General features: G+C 28.5%; 6 protein-coding genes and 1 long non-coding RNA gene across 9 annotated transcripts in view; 4 read left to right on the top strand and 3 right to left on the bottom strand.

Annotated features, from left to right (window-relative positions):
* The first annotated feature begins 509 nt into the window (after nt 1-509).
* LOC132909568 (NFU1 iron-sulfur cluster scaffold homolog, mitochondrial-like) lies at nt 510-3,842 on the top strand. Its single transcript, XM_060964485.1, has 4 exons — nt 510-1,010; nt 1,210-1,631; nt 2,036-2,139; nt 3,556-3,842. The coding sequence occupies exons 1-4, from the start codon at nt 931-933 to the stop codon at nt 3,775-3,777; spliced, it is 828 nt and encodes a 275-aa protein (XP_060820468.1). The 5' UTR covers nt 510-930; the 3' UTR covers nt 3,778-3,842.
* Nucleotides 3,832-5,820, bottom strand: LOC132909561 (small ribosomal subunit protein RACK1). The gene is made up of 5 exons (XM_060964474.1): nt 5,607-5,820; nt 5,220-5,428; nt 4,729-4,935; nt 4,438-4,548; nt 3,832-4,193 (listed from the first exon to the last, which is right to left on the bottom strand). Exons 1-5 carry the CDS (start codon nt 5,713-5,715, stop codon nt 3,876-3,878), a joined length of 954 nt encoding a protein of 317 aa, XP_060820457.1. The 5' UTR covers nt 5,716-5,820; the 3' UTR covers nt 3,832-3,875.
* Nucleotides 5,821-6,182: 362 nt separating this feature from the next.
* On the top strand, nt 6,183-7,977 carry LOC132909565 (large ribosomal subunit protein uL15m). The gene is made up of 5 exons (XM_060964479.1): nt 6,183-6,466; nt 6,720-6,874; nt 7,089-7,254; nt 7,336-7,495; nt 7,565-7,977. The coding sequence occupies exons 1-5, from the start codon at nt 6,347-6,349 to the stop codon at nt 7,864-7,866; spliced, it is 903 nt and encodes a 300-aa protein (XP_060820462.1). The 5' UTR covers nt 6,183-6,346; the 3' UTR covers nt 7,867-7,977.
* Nucleotides 7,978-8,064: 87 nt separating this feature from the next.
* On the top strand, nt 8,065-11,564 carry LOC132909562 (solute carrier family 25 member 16-like). Its single transcript, XM_060964475.1, has 7 exons — nt 8,065-8,449; nt 8,711-8,803; nt 8,880-9,013; nt 9,403-9,588; nt 10,038-10,194; nt 10,858-10,999; nt 11,095-11,564. The coding sequence occupies exons 1-7, from the start codon at nt 8,386-8,388 to the stop codon at nt 11,267-11,269; spliced, it is 951 nt and encodes a 316-aa protein (XP_060820458.1). The 5' UTR covers nt 8,065-8,385; the 3' UTR covers nt 11,270-11,564.
* A 2,437-nt stretch (nt 11,565-14,001) lies between these two features.
* Nucleotides 14,002-20,095, bottom strand: LOC132909564 (serine/threonine-protein phosphatase 2A catalytic subunit alpha isoform). Its single transcript, XM_060964478.1, has 6 exons — nt 19,804-20,095; nt 17,462-17,671; nt 17,081-17,344; nt 16,830-17,002; nt 16,604-16,711; nt 14,002-16,496 (listed from the first exon to the last, which is right to left on the bottom strand). The coding sequence occupies exons 1-6, from the start codon at nt 19,903-19,905 to the stop codon at nt 16,424-16,426; spliced, it is 930 nt and encodes a 309-aa protein (XP_060820461.1). The 5' UTR covers nt 19,906-20,095; the 3' UTR covers nt 14,002-16,423.
* An 888-nt stretch (nt 20,096-20,983) lies between these two features.
* Nucleotides 20,984-22,743, top strand: LOC132909590 (uncharacterized). Its single transcript, XR_009658560.1, has 2 exons — nt 20,984-21,870; nt 21,911-22,743. It is a non-coding gene; the product is annotated as an uncharacterized LOC132909590 (long non-coding RNA).
* Nucleotides 22,744-22,957: 214 nt separating this feature from the next.
* Nucleotides 22,958-26,094, bottom strand: part of LOC132909520 (endoribonuclease Dicer-like) — a 43,040-nt gene continuing 39,903 nt past the window's right edge. For all 3 annotated transcript variants that reach the window (XM_060964394.1, XM_060964393.1, XM_060964392.1), the window contains 10 exons: nt 25,602-25,738; nt 25,361-25,468; nt 24,987-25,283; nt 24,624-24,839; nt 24,353-24,553; nt 24,099-24,180; nt 23,783-24,003; nt 23,506-23,677; nt 23,332-23,407; nt 22,958-23,260 (listed from right to left, as the gene is read on the bottom strand). In XM_060964394.1, the coding sequence (XP_060820377.1) occupies nt 23,101-23,260; nt 23,332-23,407; nt 23,506-23,677; nt 23,783-24,003; nt 24,099-24,180; nt 24,353-24,553; nt 24,624-24,839; nt 24,987-25,283; nt 25,361-25,468; nt 25,602-25,738 (1,670 nt within the window). In that variant the 3' untranslated portion in view covers nt 22,958-23,100. The remainder of the gene's footprint in view (nt 23,261-23,331; nt 23,408-23,505; nt 23,678-23,782; nt 24,004-24,098; nt 24,181-24,352; nt 24,554-24,623; nt 24,840-24,986; nt 25,284-25,360; nt 25,469-25,601; nt 25,739-26,094) is intronic.

Here is a 26,094-nt window from a genome sequence, read left to right as displayed (position 1 = left end):
TATTTACAGAAGTTCAGCAGAATTCCAGACAAATCTGTGTGTCGCGATACGTGATTGAGCGCGAAGAGGAAAAGGATCCTTTGCGATAGCGATGATTTCAATTCTTACTTATTTTCGATAAAAGTCCTCGCCTTATGCCACGCACTCCGGAGTTTAATACTTCAGTGTTTTAAGGCGTTTGTCTTTTTCCACGAACTTTCGTTTCTAATCTGGGACAGCTCGTACCATCCAAGGGACATTATTAAATTAAGAACATTATTAACCGACACGAACGCAACACTCAAAATGGAAATGGGGGAAGAAGCCATCGCCCACTAGCAAATAATTCGACGAGTTGCCAGCTCCACGATCATAAATATAAACAAGTCTCGACATTCATATATTGAAGCTTAGGAAACCGTCCAAAAATTGAGTCATATCTAGTTGTGAAAAATCAACATGGAAGACAAGAAGGTTATAGTTCTGCGCATGCGTGACATGTTATAAATGTCTCAGACAGAGACAAAAACACTCTATTCATCTCTGTCTATTTGGCAAAAACGCGGACTTTATTGACCTTCCATGTTGATTTTACACGATTAGCACGACTCAACTTTCGGACGGTTCTCCTTAGCGAATGTCGAGAATTGTTTATATGATCGTAGCCAGCCTTATATTGTATACAATGATTTGTACTGTATTTGTTATTAGATTTACATAACCTTAAAACATTAGAAGACGTAGTCGTCACTTAAAAATTGTATATAAACATTAATAAAATATTGTCAATCGTTGGCGCCACATCTGTTAATATGTACAATAATAACGTGAAATTGCGCAAACAATAAAAATAATTCATATATTAATAAGCGAAAGAAAACACGAAAACAAGAAATAGTGATAAAAACTAACCGCAAATCTCTATAATAAAAAGTAATTAATGAAACAATAATGGATAAAATTTTCAGAAACACATTACCTATTAGTCGACAATTATTACGTACGTCTTCAACAACATATCAATATTCGAAGTAAGCTATCAAATTTTATTCTTAATTTGTGAAAAATTTAAAATATAAACAAACAAATAAATAAATATAAATATAAAAATTTTAATGATTCGTAATATTACATTATTTATTAATTTGTTTTACTATTTATAATCTAAGATTATTTATGTGATATATTATTACATATTAAATTATATATTATTTATTATTAATGTTGCAGCATTTTTAAAGATTGTGTTGCATGTATGTATACAAAATACAATAATGTCATATTAAGATCAAATCTACTTCCTGTTAAAAAACCATTTAATATTATACAAAATCGTACAATGTTTATACAAACTCAAGACACACCAAATCCAAATAGTTTAAAATTTATACCTGGAGTTAAAGTGTTAGAAACAGGTCAAACTAAGGATTTTCCTAATGCTACGGATGCATATTGTTCACCACTTGCAAAAATGTTATTCCGTATTGATGGTGTAAAGTCTGTATTTTTTGGTCCTGATTTTATTACAATATCAAAAGCTGATGAAGATGTTGAGTGGAAATTATTGAAACCAGAAATATTTGCTGTCATAATGGATTTTTTTGCAACTGGCTTACCTATATTAACCGATGAACAGCCTGCAACAGATACTCGTGAGATTCCTTATTATTTATCAATTTTCATACAAAATCGTTAGTGGTACATATACAGAGAGTTAATTAATAACTTTCATTTGAAACATCTTCTAAATAATTGATATATAAATGTAATGTATATACAGATTTTTTTATTGCTTTAATATGGGAATACAGATATATATATATATATATATATATATATATATATTAATTTATCTTGCAGAATATGTTTAATATTTTAAATCTTACTTTTTAAATGTTTACAAATAATCTGTTTTTTACAAGAGTTATCATTTGTTTTGGAATAAATGCATTATAAATTTGCCTCAAATATCATGTGTAGATATTTAAGACAGACATACTGTATGTTGAAAAACAAAAATATTTCTATATGATTAATAATACTTTATTTATTATAGAAATTAGTGAGGATGATAGTGAAATAGTACAAATGATAAAAGAATTATTGGATACTCGAATACGACCGACAGTACAGGAAGATGGAGGTGATATTGTATTTATGGTGTGTAATAATTTATTCCTATTTTGTTGAATAGTTAATATACGAAAAACGATAAATATAAATCAGAAGTCGAAAATAATAATTATTTTAAACATTCCTTGGAAAAAAGTCATAGAAATTAATCTTTATTTAAATGGAGGCCAGTTATCAATAAATCTCAAAGTAATTTCTTAAAAAATTAAACGATTAAAATTCATTTTGATTATTAGCATCCATTATATATTTCCATCATTTCCATCGATGAAGGAAATTTAAATTTGTTTGCCAGTAACCAATAAAAATTACTGGAAATCTTTTGATTATCAATAATTATCGATTCCCGGAATTTTATTTTGTTTATCGATAATCATTATTCGCGACGAAAAATCTTTTTACTTACTGCTAATCGATATCGACGACAAAAATATTTTCTAGTTACATTCGACTATTGTCAATTGTTATTAACGCTGTTGATAATTAAAATTCATTGACAACATAAAAGAACTTAATTATAGGATTTATATATTTTATTAGGCAAACAAAATACTGTATGGAAATATATGAAACAAAGAATAGAATAAAAACTATCGTACAATATTTTTTATTCTCTTCTTTGTTTTATATATTTTCATACCTTTTCTTTTGCTTAATAAAATGTACAAATTCTATAATCAATTTTTTTTACATTGTCAATGAATATGTTCGAGTTATCAGTCATGTTAATAATAATTAACAATAGCTGAATGTAAGCAGAAAAAGGTTTTGCCAGCGATAATGACTATCGGTAACCAAAAAAGATTTCGGTCATTTATATTGGTTACTTGTAACCAAAATTAAATGTCCACCATTGGTAATGATTATTTATAACCAAAATAAAATTTCCGTCATCGATAATGATTACCGGTAATTAAACATTTTTAGTTAAGAGTATTAACTATTATATCATAACTGTTCAAATTTGTTTTACAATAGTTGTGATATCTGATATAAATATAAAATTAGATTTTTAACAATTTTTAACTTTTTTGTACATTTTAACTATAAAATATTTCACAATCCATATGAAATGAGCTTTATAAATTAAAAAGAGATTCAATTTCATTTCTAAACTAAAAGATATGACATATTTATATACAGCTACTGTTGAAATTATATCTTTTCATAAGTTAAAGTTAGCTGTCCTAGCATAAAACTACATAAGTAACTGATATTCTTGAACTTAAAATTACATCATTTTGTAAAGTAATTTAAAAGTATAAAATAACAATAAGTTGTATTTTAGAACAAATTTTTATATCTATAATATAAATATAATATGATATAAATCTGCAATAGTAACTTTAGTTCGCTCATTTTTAAACAGCTTTCAATTTTAGGGAATAAAGAAATTATGAATTGTGAAACTGGCAATATCTCTAGTATTATATCTGATTATAGGGCTTCGAAGAAGGCATAGTGAAATTGAAAATGCAAGGTTCCTGCACAAGCTGTCCAAGTTCTGTGATAACTTTAAAAAATGGAGTTCAAAATATGATGCAATTTTATATTCCAGAAGTGCTTGGAGTAGTGCAAGTAGAGGATGAAACAGATCAAATCGCAAAAAAAGAATTTGAAAAGTTTGAAGAAAAGATTAAAAACTCTAAACCTAGTGAAAAATAGACTTTTAATCATTGTTTTGTAAAAGCATTGTATATGTATAAATAAATTAAACACTTGTTCCTTTTTTTCTGCTTTTATTTTATTCCAGTCTAAAGTCTTTAACGGCTAGATACAGAAACTTGCCAAACACGGATAGTATTGTCTGAGTAGCCGGCAAAAAGGGTTTGTCCATCAGTAGACCATGCTAAAGATAGACAATGAGGTGGCTCTGCTTTACTTGTTGCAGACACTACCTCTGGTTTTAATTCTTCAACCATTTCTTTGGTTTCAAGATCCCATATCTTGATCCAAGGTCCAAATGCAGCACAAAGCCAGTAACGATTAGGGCTGAAGCACAAAGCTGTGATAATGTCGTTATGATCTAACGTGTGGAGATGCTTTCCATCGTTCAGATCCCATAACATAGCCTTACAGTCCTGCAAATAAAAGAACAATTTTTAATTGATATCTAAAAAGATTCTTATATAACTAGAAGTTTAAACATTTTGCAAGAATATGCATCATACTATAGATATAGGAGGTTATAATAGTGCAATTTTCAAATAATTCTGTAATTTTATGGAAAGAACAAAAATGAAGTGATTCAGATAGATTTTGCTGAGTAATTAAATAAAAGGGCTATATCGATGATGACATTACTTATATTTTTCTAATATATACCTTGCCACCTGAAGCACAAAGCGATCCATCAGGGGAGACAGTAACTGTATTAAGATATCCAGTATGTCCACTGTGATTGATCTTCAGTCTACAATTTGTTAAGTTCCATACCTGCAAATTATTATACAATTAGAGAAAAATAAAAATAATCAACACTTTATTAAATAGTTACAACTTCGAAGATCAGTCCCATATCCGCTTACACTCACAAATATCATGTTCAATAAAAATATATACATCATGTTATTATGATTAAAATAAATATTAGTATTTTATATAGCTTTAACATACCTTGACCAATTTGTCCCAGCCTGCAGAAACAATGATGGGATTGGAATGATTTGGAGAGAAACGTACACAGCTAACCCAGTCTGTATGTCCATCATCTTGAATAGTATACTTGCACTCAGCCAAAGTATTCCATAGTTTAATTGTCTTGTCTCGAGAGCCAGAAACAATTTGACGATTGTCCACGGAGAAGGCGACGCTTAAAACATCCTGTTAACACAATTATTTAATTTATACAATTGATTATTTGCAAGCAACATATATTTGTGTATCAAATGTGGTCAGTACTTACAATACTATATACTTAATTGCCCACCTCTTCTATTTATTAAATATAAAAAAATATATAAAAAAAAGCTTCAGTATATTTCCCAGACACTCACGTAGTTACATCTTCTGCCAATGGCATTCAATAAAAAAAAAAATTGAAAAAAAAAAGCTTCCATGTATCTCGTGAAGAGCGACGACCATAGATCAGAAGGAAAATTTCACACCTTGGTATGGTCTTCGAATCGTCGTGTCGTACGACCTGCGGCCAAGTCCCAAAGTCGAAGAGTTTTGTCCCATGAACCAGATAGAGCATAATTACCATCTGACGATAACACTACATCACTAATAAAGTGAGAGTGACCATACAAACGCTTCTGAGGAATACCATAATTGGCTTCGTCACGTGTCAGCTTCCATACGATTAAAGTTTTATCTACAAACAAAATGTATAAATTTTTATACATATTTTGCGTGTAATTGACAAAATATAAATGGATAAAATACTTTGAAAAGCTATACGAATGTAAATAAATATATATATATATATATATACACAAATAAATAGTAGCAATAATGCCAGACAACGTGTAAGCCGCTACGTGGCTACTTACCACGTGAAGAAGACAGTATCATATCCGGATATTTTGGATTTGTCGCGATTTGAGTGACCCATCCATTGTGTCCCCTAAGTGTCCCTCTTAATTGAAGAGTTTCAGTCATTTTTTGATTATTTTAAGATATCTTACGTTATGGATTGAAATAGATTCTGCTCCACGATCCACATTCAACAAAGCGTCGAACGAAAAGAACACCCTACTCTTTTCGAGAATGTATATTGTCACAATTTATATATTTTGTAGATATGCAACTCATGTGCTTAAAATGTAAACCTAAAGCCGTATTCTAGGTATGCCATTCAAGGTCTAAATAAGCGTTCAGGCGATAAATATTATTGTCAATTTAAGGTTTTCAACATTATCATACGTAAGAGACTATTTAAACGATTAATGTTATTGTCAACATTTAAGGTTTTCAATATTGTATTGAAAATATATACTGATCGTCTGAACGCTCCTTTATTGGTCTATTCAAAAATACGACACTGACACTCGCTCGAGTTTCTCGTTCAACCAATAGTTGCAGTTGCAGTAATCAGATTTTGTTAATGTTTACTACCTCGTCTTGTTAAGCAGACTATAAACGTTTATATGATCGTGCGATCGTGATATGTATTGATTTTGATATTCAGGTTATGTTCTTTGAAGTGCAAGAAAATTAGGAATAAAGAAATGATCATACATTTAATAAATATTATTGTTGTATAAAGATATATGAAAGTTGAAACAACGTAATGAAACTTTCCGAAATAATGGCCAGTAAACAAGGAAGAGATTTAGCACTGTCAATGTTGCGAACATTACCTAGACTAGCTTTAAGTAACATAAGAAATAATCCTGGTGCAAACAAACCTGTTAGTATTATTCTAAAACTATATTGTATGTTTATATTTTAATATTGAAATTGAGCTTCATATAAATGTTTGAATAAAAATTATATTATTTTTATCAATATTTTCTAATTTTTATCTTTCATTGTTATGTCTTATATTTTAGTTTAAATAATATTGTTTGAATCAATATATGTATATGTAACATGAAAATTTTTTATAAATATATAAAAATCTCATTTGAGAATTATTTTGAAAAAATGTGTATTTCTAACAGACAAAACGTGGTCGAGGTCAACATGGTGGAGATAAGCACGGAGCAGGTAATAAGGGATCAGGTCAAAGACAGAATTTTATGCGAATTGGATATGAAACTGGAAATACCCCATTTTATCTTAGATTTGGTCGTGAACCATATTATAAAGGACACCAGTGAGTTGTTTAATTTCTATATAAATTTTATATATAAAATGTAATAATATTAATATATATATTAGAAAACTGTATTTCAATTATGACATATACTTGAATTTTTTATTTAAAATTTTAAAACTTTTATATTAGTTTAAAAATAAGTTGAAAATTGATATTGTGTATCAAGTATTGTGTATCATATAATATCATTTTGCTTTATATATATTTATAGTTTAAAAAGAGAATATCCTCCTTTATCTCTGCAACAATTACAACTATATATTGATACAAACAGAGTAGATTCATCTAAACCTATTGATCTTGTATCTATAATCAACACAGGACTATATGATCTTAAAGTAGAATGGAAACATGCAGGTGTTCATCTTACAGATGAGGTATTTAAATTAATATTTTTATATAGGAACATTAAGTATTATGTTTTTCTGAAACAAATATTGCTTAAAATCATGTCTTAGGGAGCCGATAACTTCAAAGCAAAAGTCAATATAGAAGTCCAATGGGCCAGTGAACCAGTAATTGCAGCAATTGAAAGAAATGGTGGTACTATTACTACTGCATATTACGATAATCACTGTTTACATGCAATAAAGGATACTGATAGATTTTTTACTACTGGTAAATTTTTAAAGCATATTAGAATCAAAAGCTTGATAATATTATATTTAAAACATGCTTACTATTTAGGAGAACCAATACCACGCAGACTATTACCTCCGACAGATTGTTTAGAATATTATATGAGTGCAGAAACAAGAGGATATTTAGCAAATCCTGAAGAAATTTCTCGTGAACGTTTGATTTTATCTCAGAAATATGGTTACGAGCTACCAAAAATTGAAGATGATCCTAGTTACAAAATGCTTGTGCAGCGTAAAGATCCTAGACAATTATTTTATGGTCTTGAACCTGGTTGGGTTGTGAGTCTTAAAGATAAAGCAATTCTGAAACCTAAAGCCGATTATCTTAAGGAATTCTATTCAAGTTGAATTATTTCTTTCTAGAACATATTTAATAAATAAATAACATGTAAAAAAGAAACTGTGCGAAACTAAACAAGTTAATGCTTTTATTGTAGAATAAAAGAATCAAATTTTAAACTGTCGTAAATAAATTAATTACACATACACACTTTTCTGCAGGCTTGAATAAATTATAATAAATTAAAATAATCTTAAATAAAAGATTTTTTTTAATTAAAACAAATACAAAGTTATTTTGATAGATTTTGTTTTGTATTCTTTATACATAATTTGCTTTCTTAATTTATTTTTTTAATAGTATTTCATAATTATAGATAATAAATATTACTAGAAAACATAACCTAAATATATAGCACTTTTAATATGAATAAGAAAAAGTAAGTAAAAACCAGTGATCCCGTTATCAAGCAATGGAGTATTATCTGCACAGTGAGGTGGAATCGAATCGGTAACTTTCCATGGCTGTGCCTCGATCCACTTCTTCCAATATAATATTTAGGTACATCCTACATTAACAATTCAAAAATGGCATTCCGCGTTGAGTCCGAGAAAGATTATGGATTTTTACTAAAAAGTTTAATTGCCGGCGGTGAGTTAAATATTTCTTACAACAAAATGTCACTGAATAATAATAACGCATTTTCATTTAATTATTATTAGTTTAGAGCGAAATATTACGTGATTCATTTATTATCAACCATAGTAGAACAGTTTCATATTTATGACAACATTTGTGTCATTATTATTATTAAGGAAAGGTAGTAATCAATTTGAAAGAATTTGCAGTACTATTACATAAATTGCTTGATAATAAATAAAGATTGTTTTATTAATAATAAACATTTCACAGGGGTAGCTGGAATGTGTTCCAAAACAACAGTAGCTCCACTAGATAGGATAAAAATATTATTGCAAGCACATAATAAACATTATAAACACTTAGGTAAAGAATACAACTTTGTAAGAAAAAATATTTAAAAACAATACAATCAAATACATTAACTTCTTCTTCTACGTAGGTGTCCTTTCTGGATTGAAAGAAATAATTCAACGTGAACGATTTATTGCTCTTTACAAAGGAAATTGTGCTCAAATGATTAGAATATTTCCATATGCAGCAACACAATTTACTACATTTGAATTATATAAAAAGGTAATTATTAGTAAATGCAACCTTTTGTATTGAAATAATTAAAGAAATAATATCAATTTTTTCTGGGTAAAGTGGTTCCACAGAGCGAAGTAACCGTTATTAATATAAAGACATGCTCATAATTTAAAGGTGAGCTTTTACAATTTAGATTCATTTTTGGATTTATGTATGCAAATGAATATATTGCATAAATACACATATAAATACATATATGTAAAATATTTAATAATTTACCTACTTTTAAAAATGTTTAATAGTTTATCTATACAAATATAAGATTGACAAACTGCTTCAATGAGGGGGAAATAAATACAACATTCTTGTTAAAAAAATTAAATATATATGATTGAAATTATTAGTAAATTAAGTCAGTTTTTTATTTCTACCAGTATTTAGGTGACTTATTTGGAACACATACTCATACAGATAAGTTTCTGGCTGGATCTGCTGCTGGTGTTACTGCAGTTACATTAACATATCCACTTGATGTCATTAGAGCCAGACTTGCTTTTCAAGTTGCCGGAGAACATATTTATGTAGGGATTGTACATGCGGGTATCACAATTTTTAAAAAAGTGAGTTCATATTTCATTAAATTTTATTAAAAGACTTGAAGTTTTGAGATTGAAAGATAATATTACTGTCATAATATATATTAACACATTTGCATAAAAAGATGCGATTAATCTACATTTGAGATTACTTATTCTGATCTCATGTAATTAAGCTTTTGTTGAAATGCACAAAAACATATAAGAAACAGCTGCATTATAAATATATATGTAGTTTATATGAATAGGAAGCAACAGCAAGAAAGTTAGCATATCAAGTAAAATATAGAGTGCAAGGTTTAGAGCTTTTTGAATTGTGAATTTGTTCATATATTATTACCATGTATTCATTTGTAAAAAACATTTTTTAAATAATAACTTCAAAAACAAAAAAAAGTAAATTGACATAAAATACTATCTTTTTAATGATTGATTTTTGATTAATAACAATATTATATCATTGAATCTTTCAGGAAGGTGGTATTCGAGCATTGTACAGAGGGTTTTGGCCAACTATTATTGGCATGATTCCATATGCAGGATTTTCATTCTATTCATTTGAAAAACTTAAATATTTATGCATGAAACATGCACCAAATTATTTTTGTGAAAAATATGACAGAAATACTGGTATGACTAGTTTAAAATATGTATAGATTTATTGAAATAGAAATTTTACTTTCAATAATAATATATAAATTAATATTTTTTGGTAAGAGTTATATAAAAATAAAAGAAATAGTTGGCCTTTACTTAAATTTAACAATTTTCTAAAAATACTTTTGAAAAATATTTTAATTAATATAAGTATACAAATGTTTAATACTCTGGGGACCGGCCGCTCTGACAAGCATATAGCCTGAATTCTCGGGTGTCTTTGGAGCGACTGAAAAAGATTCATGGTCACCAATATTATATCTAATATATTGATAACGGTTTCGTATTATTCAGGCATGTAATGTAAAAACATTTTCATAACATTTCGTTTATAGCATCCATTGCTGTTTTTTATTTAACAGCAGTTAAAGTTTTTATAGGATACCGCACGAAGTATGAAAGACGCGAATTCGCGTCTCCAGTCCCCAGTGTTAAGAATTCTTTATACATTTTTCAACAAATAAGATCTAAGATCTAAGATATGAATTTAATAATTAAACTTTAAATAATTAATAATAATATATATATATATATATATATATAATAAAAAATAAATAAATTTTATAAAATGCATAATTCCAACTTGTGTAATTGTCTTTAATACTTGATAAAAATTATATGTTAATGTAACTATAGGTGGTTTAGTTTTAACGATACCAGCAAGATTATTGTGTGGAGGTATTGCTGGTGCTGTTGCTCAAAGTTTTTCTTATCCATTAGATGTTACCAGAAGACGGATGCAACTAGGTATGATGGATCATAATACTCACAAATGCAAGTAAGAGTCTACCACTGTTATAATGTGAATATAAAAGGGGATATTTAATTCTTTAATGGTTTATTATACAGTATTTAATTATAATTCACTTTTAGTTCTAGCATGTCACAGACTATAAAAGCGATATATGAAGAAAATGGTATTGCAAAAGGTCTGTATCGTGGAATGAGTATCAATTATCTACGAGCTATTCCTATGGTATCAGTTAGTTTTACAACATACGAGATCATGAAACAAATATTACATTTAGACACGGGACTAAAATTCTAATTTAATTAATCAGAACACGTATTTGTAATATCAGTTCTTATATTTCTATTAGTGATAAAACGCAATCAATATTAATATTTTTCTACAATTACTGGGACAAAAATATTGTTTGATTTTTACTTCGCAACATAGAGGTGATTCTTTCAATCTAATTTATTATCTGTACGTGATAAATTTATGCAAGTATGATATGCCACGAATATGTGAAATATATGGAAAATATTTGCGAAGTATACAGAGAATAAATATTTAGGGTGGACCTACTAACGTGACCACCTGAAATATTTCACTTGTTTTTAGTGATATAAAAAATGTTTCAGGTACAAGTTGGATGGTTTCGAAGGGGACATAATTTGATATGATTAGCTTTTCGTAAGTGACAGCGTAAAAGACATATGAAGGTCACTTTTTCTTTTTTTAAACGAAATCATATATTTTTCTATTACATTAGCCGACTGAGCTAAATATTCTGTACAAAAAATTATTAATCTATAAAGTATTAATAAAGTATTAACCAATTTATACCGAAAAAATATTAGCTTAGCAAATATTCTAACTTCAAGCTAGATTTAAACTAGCGATCGCAATAAGATCAGATCACGCCAGGTCAGGTCATCAATCAAGAGCTTTTCATTTTATTTGACTGAACTGCCTGTCTATTGTAAATGCTCCTACTGGATTACGTGCTAGCGATTTTGACAGGTGTCTGATATGACGTGATTGAACCGTACCGTGATTGCTAGTCTGAATTTAGATGTTAGATGTCAAATTTAGATGTAGAGGTTAAGGAAAAACACGACGTTCTTGAGTTTATGTTGCCTTTGTCTTTCGTACGTTAAATTTGACAAATTAAAGTTACAATATTTCTTAAATCAATGGTTTCTCGGTACATATAAGTCGGTTAATACTTTTTTGTAGAGAATGTCCATATGAATCAGCTAATGTTATAAATAATATATCATTCCATTTAAAAAAATATCAGTGACCTTTATATGTTCTTTATGTGTTCGCCTACGAAGAAGCTAATGTCAGATTATGTCTTCTCGAAACCATTCAACTTGTACTTGAAACATCTGTCAGTATTATCAAAAACAAGAAAGATATCCAGATGATCACGTCAGGTGATTCACCCTGTAGAAACACGCACACGCATATATATACGCAGTGGTTGCTTACGTACAATTGATATTAACCTTTGATATCACAGTGATAGCTATTGCTGATACAAAACTGATACTAATTTCCTTAATGGCGTGGTGGTAATATCGAAGTGTCACCGTTTTCTGATACTATGATGATAAGCACTTGGTTATAACAAGGATACATTATATGTGAAAAACTATTCTTTTGTTTATATATGTAATTATTATTTTCATATTCGTTTTGCAAATGACTGTTTTGATTACATGAAAAAAGATTGCATTATATTTCATATAATTAGTAATATCTTATATATATACATAATTAATAAAAATTTTAATAACACTTTTTGTACAATGTTACCATATTTAAAAATTGTAGACCAAAGATTGTTATATAATAGCATATTTTTATTCATAGTAAATTATGATTCAATTTAGGATTTACCATAAACTCGCTGTACATAATAAATGGTTATTAATGTAAAGGATACATGTAATGATAATTAAAGAACAAAATGATAATTGTAATTTCGAATTTATAAATAAATTATCTTTCTTGAAACTACAACCTTCAATTTACACCTCTTAGTTAATTCCTTTTCAATTGTGAGTGAGGAAAAAATAAATTATTTAAAAAATTGTAAGAAGTGTAATTTAAATTAATTGGTAATGTACAAAAAAAAAAAAAAAAAGATAAGATGTTTCAAAATCTTGATGCTAAAACAATACAATATATTCAAGAAATTAAGAAGATAAGAAAGTTCATGTAAAATTTTAAATATTTATTCGTTTGGTAAATTAATTTCACATGAATAATAACTGATAACAATGACTATCATTGTTGACTAATTTCTCAATTAATAATTCCACAGTGATGTATTATTATACAATTTTATCCAATCAATTTTTATGTCATAACTTTTTAACATGCTTCATCAAAAATTACCTTGAAACAAGAAAAAATGTTTTTTGTTACACTGTTCGAATTAAGTAGATATGTATAAAGCGTGATTAAAATATCTAGAAATCACTACAAATATTGTTTCCCTTCAATTAAATATCTTGATAAAACTTTCTTCAAGACAGGACGTGTAGTGTATTAAGAAAACAATTTTGAGTGTAGATTTATGTATGAATCCTTTTTATTTATTTAATTTCCTGAATACACTGTATGAATTATATGCTAATTAATTTTAGAACGCTCTGTATAGCAATTTGTCATACTTTAAACTTAATGTCTCATTATCAGTAATACATTTGAATACTTTTAGTAAGTGAACTATGCACTTTAATAAATAATTTTGCTTATTGCTGCTTTAACTTGAAATATTTATTTTTCAATTGAGTGTCTTGTAATAAATGTTCTTTTGTACATGTACTTAAAATATCACTAGGATTATGTAATTTATAAATATGACTTTAATCATAAAAATTTACCTATTTCTATAGAAATTCACTTTTAAAGTTTTTATATGTTAAAATACATGCGAATAATTATTTATGTATTAGTCTTAAGACCAGTAATTAGTTTTGCTCATATCATGTCTTGCGTTACAGTAGTTCAATGTGTAAAAATGATATAAGACTCTCTAAATATGATAACATTTCTTTATTTATCTAGCTTCTGTTTATAATGAGACGACATAATATCAGTTCAAGGCATACTGTTTACTTTGCTTCAGCAAGCCAGTTTAAAATTTGTAACTTAATGTGTTCAAGATACACAAAGTCTAAAATCAGGGACGCATGCTGAAAGATAAAAACCAAGTGCACACACATAACTCGCAATTGCTTGAAGTATTTTTTATGATTGATATAAAATATTCCAAAAAATATTGTAAAAGATATTACTTCAAATTGATATATACAATGTAGTCTGTATGTGATATATAATAATTATATACAGCTATAAACTGATTATTTTGCCCTGAATTTATATACATAACAGATAAGTTTGAAGCGTTTTGCTTTAATTTGAACTTCTGCGTGTGCATCGGTGATCAATCAGCTTTTGATAAAAGCATATTCATTTTTAGCTTAGTTTAATCTATGATCACTTTGTAAAAATCTGCATGTAAGTACATAAAATATTGACATTCAATACCAAAATTAAAGTGAAACAGAAATAATCGGATTTATGACTTTTACACTTAAAAATAAGTGTTTTTATCACATTATCTAAAGTAAAATTTGACAAATAAAGAAATAATAATGTTTTGAAGTATTGAATCTTTAAGGATTAATAACATATAAGAGTTTATTTGATATTGAAATTTATGTCTTATGTGAAATACTTCAAAAAGAAAATAAATAGAGCAAATACAAAATTAACTATACAAGCTCTAATCTATTATTGATTTTACTAAAAGACGTATTTTTAATTAACTCAATCTGTTTCATCTGTTGTTATATAATACCATAATTTTTTTTCTATATATAGGAAATTTTACCTTTATTTCTTTTATAACCCAGAAAATACGTGTAATATATAATATATAAAACAAAAATGGAAAAATGCTTAGCCCTGCATCAATGCAGCAAAAGTTACTGTATCCACAATGTTATGGTTTCTGTGCTATTTTCTTTTACATTTACAGTCTTAGTAAATTGCTATAGTGTGCACCTATACATTTTTCGTTTTTTTTTTCTCTCTTTATTGTTACTACTGTATCGTTTCATTATGCATATGTTCAAATTACATGTTTAATTCTATGAATTATGTATTCCGTGAATACATTCAATGCTCATGTATACAATGCTTGTGTATTGACGAGTATGAATGATTTGACAACACATTAAATTCATTAAACTTGCATTACACATGTTTATTTACCAGAAGCATTATTTTATATCTATTAATTAGTAAAAAAGTTGTCGGTAGGTTCATAAGCAATTAACTTTCAATTTAATGATTGTGAATGCATGAATTCATTCAGTATAAAGTGTGTGTTTCACTTAGGAAGTCTTGACAGGATTGATGCAAAAGTTTTTTTAAACCTTAAATTATAAAACATGAGATAACCGACGACATTTGTATTTAATATTAATATTTAAAAATTACATTTAGGCAAGCAGGTTTGAAAAATAAAAACAGCAATGTGCGTAACTAAAATAAAATAAATGCTATGGAATAAACATGACTGATGGACTTGCACTAAATTATTTTGTAAGATAATTATAAAAATAAGACTTATACAAATTATATTTTGATTTACTTAATAAAACAACGTCAATACTATAAGCAAAATTATTGACTGCGACGATTGTGATTAATTAATATGTATAATGCTATGTTACAATCATTAACAAAATTCACTAGAGAATTTATTCAATTGTTTATATGGCACGATTTGTATATGCCAAATTTACTGTTGCATCAACCCTTTGTATATTTCCTTCAAGTGGAACATTTCATGCTCCATTCACACTAGCAATTATGTGACACTCTCTTAAATATAAACTATTATTATTTTGGTACACTTTTTGAAACCTTAAACAACATTATTTCTATTATACACGCAACAAATAATTTTGCTCGTATAAACAGTTTTTCAATAAATTAATATTTCTTCAAGGTTTCAAACAATACCATGCACAGTTTTTTATTCGCACTACTTATTATGTTCATTTCTTCTGTTTTGTTTCTTGATAATAAAAATACAAGCAATACAATGAAAGTTGTAGAACTCAATGTGATACGTGAATTTTAATTGGTACGTGTGTACATTATTGTTTGTTTTTTTCTTTTTTTTTTCTATTTGTATACATTTAATGTTGTGTCTACATGAATGGTGTGGGACACACGCAAAATACTCAGTTGTGTGCCATCTCTCAACAAGACACCACAAAGAGTCATGATATAATACTTGAGACTATAATGCAATGTGTAAGGATAGCTGCAGCCTCACACTTTACTGATGTTCTATCATAAATTATGTTCAGTGACATTGCTATGAAGCCTGAATCATTTCTGTACCCCTACCTTAATAGATAACTCAGGGGTTTTGATTGTTTACAAGAAATAATCTGGTGTCCGCCTAGTAACATGTGGCTCACCGCGCCTTGGAGCTGGATCAAATTGAAGGCTGTAGAGATAAAATACAAAACATTGTACGAAAATGAATAAAAAATAATTCACATCAATATTTTTACTTACGAATTATTTCATTTAATATAAAATAATTATACTTACAATGAATATTTTAAAGCATCATCTAATTCCATAATTGCAGCTTGATTTCCACAACGATAGCAGTAATTGGGGGCTGAGAATATAGTTACAACATTGCGATCATGACACCTGTAATGAAAAATATATATATGTATAGGATACAAAATTTTATGATAATAATACCATAATATTCATACACAAATACAGTACAAATTAAATCATAAGTAAACAATTCCAATAAATATACCAATTATAACCCTCCATAACTAATTGATGTGCTCGTGATACTAATGTCAGGCCATTAGAATGATTAAAAGTTTCTGAAATATCTTGTCCGAAAGTATACCCTGCTCCACGAGGAGAAATACCCCATCCTCCTCTATCATCTGGATCTGACCACAGAAGATCACACATGGGTCCCTAAAGTAATATGAATAATATTTTACATATCTTCCATTCTTCCTTTACAAATTTAGAAAGTCAACTATAAATACTGACTTCGTGTGGTACTTCTTGAAGACGGTCTAGAGCACGTATATGATCTAAAGTATCGATTGATGGTGATAAACCACCATGCAAACAAAATATTTGACCATCTACCAGAGCAGTTAATGGTAAATAATCAAATAGATCCGTGAAGAACTTCCATACATTAGCATTGCCATATTTACGTAAACATTCATCATAAAACCCATATACCTGTGTGATTTGCCTTGATTCATGATTACCTCTTAAAATAGTTATTCTTTCTCTATATCTGACCTATGAAAACAAAATTTTACATATATTATAATGGAAAAATTGTGTATATAAAGGAAAACAGGCAGTTCTACATCTGTATATTCAATTTACATATATATCTGTTTAAAAGAATTTTACCTTGAGCGCAACAAGTAAGGTAACAGTTTCAACAGAATAATAACCACGGTCTACATAGTCACCCATAAAAAGGTAATTTGTATCTGGAGACTTGCCTCCTATTCTGAACAATTCCATTAAATCATGGAATTGTCCATGTACATCTCCGCATACCGTTACAGGACATTTTACTTCTTGTACGTTAGATTCTTTAGCTAAAATTTCTTTTGCCTATAAAACATACATTAATTCCCTGATATTATTTATTATTATCTAAAAATGTTAAAGCAATATAAAGATATACAAATACATAATTGGTTAATTTAGAAAATAAAAGAAATGATTTACAATTATCTATCCAACCACATTTACAATATTATAATAACAATAATATTAACTCATTAACGGTCAAAGTTGCGTTAATGCAACATTTCATACAACCTTTCCTTTTAATTTACATTACTAAATTTTATTGAATCCATGTTGCAATTATGAAAAGGAACTTGAAGAATCTGCTCGATATCTGTTTCATTACTATTTCTTGTTTGATATAGATCCTATAATTTTATGAAATTAAAAAAATTGGAATATATCATGATATATAATTTTATTAAAATTATTGTTTTTGTATTTCCAATTCATACAATGGGATTCTGTGATATACCTATTATTTCAATGGATTTTTTTTAACTTACAAACAATAACTTACTTAATTTGGATTTTGTGCTAATGTTGCATTTAAATAACATTTAGACATTATTTCACTGCTTGGTCCTCAATGAGTTAATGAAACAGATTTATAACTAGACTGAAAATATTTATGCAAATTCATAATTTTTTGAATGCAATTGACATATTGACACCAAGGCATATAAAAACTCATAGATGTATCATTCGGGTTCCTTAGCTAGAACTCAGATGATGCACATGTGAGTCATTTGCTTCGAATGTGTTAAAGAAATGGAATCCAGATATATAAAAATCTGTTTTACATTTCAAATATTACAATGAGTTCTCTTTTTTGAATACTTTTATATAAAGTGAGAGAGAGAGAGAGAGAGAGAGAGAGAGAGAGAGAGAGAGAGAGAGACATATATACACGGTCAGACAGTCAGAAAGACGATCCGACAGACAGACGGACATACAGACAAGAGTTTATTTACAACAAATAAAACAAAGACATTTTTCAAAATATTGCAAATTTCCAATAAGAGATTAATTTTTACATTACTGTTAAGTTCCATTAACATATAGAACAAATTAGTAATACAAGAATAGTAATACAATGAATTAATAAACTACAAATATTTAATGCTAATAGTCAACAAAGTGAAACCTAAATAGGGATTTATTTTTCCTACTAATTATACTTTACTATTGACTACTTCAAATATTTTTTATATTTTTACATATTACATGCATTCTGGATACTATTGCATTTTAAGAATTCCCATAAATGCATAAAATTCCACGGCCTAGTAATAACATTAATATAATTTAAATAAAAGATAATAAAAATATATTTAGGAATAATAGTGATAATATAATAGATTAGATAATACAGCTGATTAAGAAATGATAGTATAAGCATACAACTTATACTTTTTATTTTCTTCCATATAGGAAAACATTTATAGCAAATTATTTATTTATTATAACATATGAAGCAAATTTATAATCTATAAATATTCTATATTAATATTAATTTGCAAATACACAGATAAATATGATATTTTCTTGTCTATAACAATACATATTGTTCGTATTTCAAATAGTTATTATTAAAAGTTTCCAAGCATAATGATTAAACATCTTTTAAGCATTATGTATGAGCAAGTATTACATATACAAACATCTCGAAGACGAATACAATCAAATAAGAAAATCTCGACATATCACAGGTGTTTCGAGCGTTGAAGCATGAAAATTAAAGTGCTCTTTACATGCTGCAAGAGATCTCATTCGGGAAGTAAAAATAGAATCGTGGGTTGATTCGGCAAGCTTGCTTGGTTTGAACAAGTTGCAGTGTAAATCCAAATAGCAATGAACACGGTGGTTTTTGCTGCGTCTGATCGTAATTTTAAATAATATTTATCAAGACTGAATTTGTCGAAATTGCGAAATACACTATCGATAATATTATTTCTGTATATAAAACATATTCAAATATATTGTAATGAAATTTGTAATGACACGTCAAATTATGCTCTCGGTGGTGATCAGTAGAATACGAATAAACGAACGTAAAACAACGTAACAAAATTAACTGTGAGCCAAACAAGAGATATCTCAATAAAGAAGATACACTGAAAGAATCGACGTGGTGATAATTTTTTATGGATCAGGGAAAAGTGTATGTGTACCTTCTCGCACAGAGATTTTACTTGGCTTTCTGTTAGTTGTTGGCAGTTATTTAATTGTTCTATCCACTGATCGAGTTCCTTCAACGACGCCTTTTCCTCCATCGTACAAATCTACGTATGAAGTCTACGGATAGCCCGCACTCTTAGCACATGTAATAAAAGTAAAGCGAGTCCGTCCCGTAAACTAAATCATTCGGTTTTACTGGAAAAGCTTCTTAACACAAATATCCCGATCCAGCACACACTCACAAAATGGCCGATTGCGAGTACGGACGGTGACGTCACACTAAATTCATGCGTGCTTCACTAGCTATAACCTAGATTATCATGCCGGCCAATCGCGTTTTGCGTTTATACCGCTTTTACCAATCAGAAGTCGAGTTTACTTTTGTCGCATATATGCTATTGTACACTGTGCAACTGTGACTGCATCATTTTAACAACTATGATTACATTTCTATTGGAAATATCGGAACTTTTCAGTGACATAGAAATGCAGGATACAATCTGGTGAAGATAAAGAAATATTTTAATACATGATATATGATGGTTTCAGAGCTTGACCGAGGATTTCATTTCACACCGTGCATCCAATCGCTTTGTAAATATTACGTTTGTTTTGTTACCATGTCGACATGAGAACTCACCAAATTCGAACAACGTGATATTTATGAAAATGTCAAATTTATTTAAATGCAAGATACAAAATGATAGTTCTTAAAATACATAGATCGTATCATTTTGAATAGGTCAAAATATGTATGTATGTATGTATCAGCTATAATGGCGATTGATTTGTAATTAATTTTATAAATTTTGCTTTGATTTTTGTATTTTGATTATCACACAATGAAGTTCGAACGATTTTCTTTGAGAGAGAATGTTTCAGCTAAGCTAATTCAAAGCATTCAAGAATTTCGAAGAATTTCAAAGAATTCAAAAGGATTTCAAAATTCAGAGCGAGGTAAATATTTGATTAAATTAAATACAGCAACTATTAAGAAGTAAACAATTTAAAAGATTATGTTTAATAGCATATACTTGCGATTAGAGTGAAAGCCTATTTATTTAATGTTTATAGAAGTTGGATTTGATTTAATTTATTATTTTGATTGTACATATGTTTCTCTTTTTAATATACATACTTTTGCTTCTTTGTACAGTTGTACTGAATTTGTACTTATACATTGCCCTGATTAATTTGAAGTAAAGATGTAACAATTATAGCACCTCACCAATAAATATTGTCTAAATTTACAATATTTTGTATTTTGGTATGTTGTACAAGTGTTTACATATATTTGAATGTTTATTTTGATTTTGTCGATAAAATGATTCTTTTTGAGCTTTTTTAAGCACACCGAATTTATAACCTATATATGGTATCTTATATGGTAAGATAGTTTTCAAGTAGTTTTTGAGTAAAATTCAGAAATACAAATTTTAAAGCGAAGAAATCTGTTTTAAAAATTATGCATGTATAAAATTTGTGCATAGCGTACGATTTACTTCGACGCCATTTTAAGTATGTTCAATTATGCATAATTGAAGTATGATTTGAATCGATGGTTGTATACAGATGCACGTGGTAATTATTTTAATAGATCAAGGAAGCAACTCACATTTACTTCACTCAGAAAATTATGGAGTATTTTTTGAAAAAGCAATCTTATTAGTTGTATAAAAGCATAATGTTTTCAAGTTGCCGCTACTAGTGACACCATGAGATCAACGTTTTTAGTGAACGGTCGGCAAAGTCGTTATCGTTATATTATTGATCTGCAGTGAAACTAAACAGGGCAGCCCCCTAACTTTATAGGTTTTTATATATGCCCGCGTGAAACCGCTTCTTGGACTTGATCACGTGGTGCAGCATATGTATTGGAATTGTGGTGTTTCGGTTAGCGCTTGTTCAAATGTTGGTTACAAAATATGCAATTTCTTTGGATATGTGTACAACGACTTTCATGAAACGCGCTTTTTCTAACAGCAATAGTTTCCTTTATTGCAAATATTTAAACAATTAACGGTAGGGCTACGATATGTTGCAAGCATGTGACAGTCACAGTGTGGAATGCCGTAGCCAGAGTGAACCGTGACGGCATAGGAAGAAGAAGATCGATCCTCGGTAATATCGATGAAATATTCGAGCTCAAGGAGTTGCTTCTGAAACTTCGGACGATTTGGATGTGTTCTGATGTACAGACTGTGGTCCAATCTACAGATATATATTGGGTTGGCATCATTAGGTGGTAATGACAAAAAGTCCGCAATCGCTTAGTCGCCAACGCAATAAATATGTCTCGATACTTATATATTATACAGAAAGCATAGAAGAAACCCTCTAAAAATTGAGTCGCGAGAAGTTAACATGGAAGACATCGAAGTCCTTGTTCTTGCGGGACATGCTATAATTGTCTCAGACAGAGACTGACACACTTTACTAATCTCTGTCCGTCATGCAAGAAGAAGAACTTTGATGTCATACATGTTGATATTTCACAACTCAATTTTCGGACGATTCTACGTAGCAGATATCGAGACTTTATAAGACCGTGTCGATTGGGCCACGATCGTACACACACGTCTGGGAACTCCTATGAAAGGGGTGAGGCTTTTAGCGACCGATGAATATTGTTCAATTTAACCGCAGTAAGGCGCTTTGATTGATTGCTTAGGATTTTTTGTGTAACGCTATCGTGCAAAAATAACCCAGACCTGGGTCGTATCTGCCCCTTTCTCCCTCTCTCTCTCTCTCTCCCCTTAATACGGCCTTGGACTCGACTCACGGTGGACCGACGAGTAGCATGGGAGGTGGAAGGAGGAAACAAGATCACGATAATGATTTTAGAGACCAATTTTTGTTTTATATGATTATTATGATTACTTTACTATTACTTTGTATTTAACTAATGTCAAATAAATGTTATGTAACATAAATATTTGTTTCATTATTAAAAACTTTTCTAAAGTCTAAAGTTATACTATAATTTTGCTTTTTTAGTAAAAAGATTTAATAACATAAAAATGTTTCAATCATGAATAATATTTTGAATATGATATTATTTACGTATATTGAATTTAACAGAAGAACGAAAACAACAAACACTGCACGTAAATCTAATATGACTAATAAGTAAATAGACAATATCGATTATTTTTTTTATTATCCTATTTATTGTATTACTATTACATTATTTATTGCAGATAGAAGAAAATGGAAGAAGGAAAGTAACATGAGTAGGTAAAACCATCAGTGAACATGAAAAAATGTCTTATGATATTCTTACTATTATCCTATTTCTTAGACAAGAAACTTTTTAAAGCTTGCTTTGCAGCAGCACACTTCGCTTGTTTCTTATTAGCACCGAACCCATAAAAATGTCTTGCTTTCCCAGCAATATTTACTTTTAAAGGAACCATGACAATATTCGTATTATCAATAATAGATGATTTCCTGGGGAAAATATATAACTGTTAAGTAATTTTAACAAAGATGAAATATTAATTGTTACTAATAATACTCACAGGAATTGTGGGCGTGCGCCGTGAGTTTCATATAAAACACGAATTGGTTGTTTTGGAATATTTTTGCTGAATTCGTCTAAATAAAAATTATACATTATCACAAGTAATAATATTTATTAAAAATTTTAATATTATTATAAAACTATTGTTATTTTCATAATAATAAATACGCACCGATTTCTTTATGCATAATGGAATATACAATATTCCATACTGCTGTAAGATTTTTATTGCAATCCAAATATATTGCCCCTATTACAGATTCAAATATATCTCCTAGAACTTTAGGAACGTCTACATGTTCAGCCATATTACATTCGTCTTCTTCTAATAAAATCCATAGAAGCTATAAATATAGAATATATTATATACAAATATAGAAATATATTTACATATATATTTTTAAATAATTCAAAATGTATTCAACGTTTCCTTTATTAATGTAAAATACCTCGTCATTCACAGCATAATTTCTTTCTTCTTGAAATTTCACAAATCGTTCAATAATATTGTTTAATTGTGGAGCATAAGATAGTAAAGCAATATGTAAACCATGTCTTACAGTCAAGCATGCAAAAGTAATATTATTAACAAGAGCAGATCTTAGATCTGTTAATGCACCAGGGTTTAAATTCCCACAACTTTCATAGATATAGTTTGTAATTAGGAAGTCTGAAATTATACGTTAAGTCAAGCATATTCATTTAATATTTTATTGATTAATAAACATTCAAAATAAGGTTTAAAGATCATAAACATTCTGTTACCAAGTATTGCATCACCAAGAAATTCTAATCTTTGATAACATTCAGTCATATTATTCGGTGTATATGAAGGATGCGTAAAGGCCTAAAACATTTAACTGTTTTACTTGAAAGTTATATTTTTTAGTTAAACTATGTTGCCAAACTAGATCTTAGTATTAAAGAACTTGATATAACAATCCGTCAAAAATGAAATATTCAGTTGTTGTAAAATGTTAAGTAATTGTTACTAATAATACTAACTAAAACTTAATTACCTGCAATAAATACCCTCTATTATTAAATCTGTATCCAAGCTTTGTTTCTATATTGGAAGCCCAAGGCATTAAATGATTTATGTTCCCTTCAGAAATTATTGGATTCTGAGGGGTGCCAAACAATAATTCATTAGCATCAATTTTATATGGTAAAATTTGAAACCATTGTAATAACATTAAAGTATCTTTAATACCCATACTCTATAAAAATGAAAATATTCGTATTAAAAAAAAATTATTACAATATTATAAAACTTTGTTTTGTACTTACTCTAAGATATACACCAATCAATGCTTCTACACAATCTGCTACTGTTTTATCAGAAACTGTTTGTATTCCAAGATAATGTTCCATACCAGTTTGTGACTTTGCCGTTTCCCAATCTAATATTTTTGTTTGTATTGCACTTTTCGTGGCTTCGCTTATACGTCCACTTAATTGCTCATTTCGAGGTATTTCAATTTCATATAAAACATTTGGTGACACCTTACACAGAATTTGTTTTTTCAATAAATTTGATCAATTTACTTCGTTAAATTTTACAACTTACTATTGTTAAGTTTACATCATCTATATTATTACATAATTTGCTGCGTGTATGATTTAGTTTTGGAATATTCAAATAATACAAACCTTTGCATATAATAACACATCTTGAATTTGCCTATATACTGTATAAGCTGGAGCAATAAAATTACTCGAAGGTATAAAACTGTCAACTTTCACACATCCCGGAATGTTTTTCTTGACTCCGCAATAATAAAGATTACGATTGCCAATAATTTTTCCTTTCAATGCGGTTAAATAACCTTCACCATGTTTTGGAAACTCATTGTATAAAAATAACGATGTAATAAATTTCAAATATGAATCTCCTAAAGTTTCTAATCGTTCTAAATTGAACGCATCATGTCCTGTTTTAGTTAATGCCTATAAAAATTTGTTTTCATAAACAGACTAAATTAACTGATTACAATTAAAATAAAAACAATTAAGAATATACTTACATACACGATCTGACCAGGACCGGGGCCGTACGAACATTTTAATGACAAGATTTGCAAAACCGGTACTGGTACTGATGGTTTATTCAGAAAAGTAATTTTGTCATTTTTCTGTGAAATAATAAATTTTATGAATATTATAAATAAATGTTAGATGTCAGTATTATACAAATGTTGCTCAAATTTTTAGAAATATAAAATGAAACCTATGTATAGTATGTATATAAAAGATATAGAATATTACAATTGAACTACTATTTTGATCCTGTGTTTCATTCATAAATTGACAATAGTGTTCTATTTCAATTAGTTGCATTTCTTCGATATTCTTGTCCAAATCTGGTTGCTCTTGATGTTTTGACCATGGATAGTGATATAACTCTGTATTTCATATTATATGAAAATAGATAATAACATTTCATTAATGTATAAAAATATATAGTCTACATAGACGAACTATTTTTAAAGTAAAAATAAATTAACAATATATATACACAGGGTATCCCACCTAGCTCTGTAACCCTTAATTACTCTTTTCTACTCGTATTGGCCACGATACGAAAAAAATGTTTCAGACCTAATTTCCCCCTTGACATACGATTAACTTTCTCTCGAAATACTATTCTGTATCGGGACAAATGAGAGAATAATTAAAGGTGGCACAGTTTGATGGAACATCCTGCATATAAAAGACGAAGGAAAGGCTACGCGGTATTCGACGAATTTAAAGCGGCATT

The sequence above is a fragment of the Bombus pascuorum genome, chromosome 8 (assembly GCF_905332965.1).
Source record: "Bombus pascuorum chromosome 8, iyBomPasc1.1, whole genome shotgun sequence".
In the NCBI taxonomy this organism is placed as follows: Eukaryota; Metazoa; Arthropoda; class Insecta; order Hymenoptera; family Apidae; genus Bombus; species Bombus pascuorum.
This window is presented reverse-complemented; position numbering and strand designations above follow the sequence as displayed.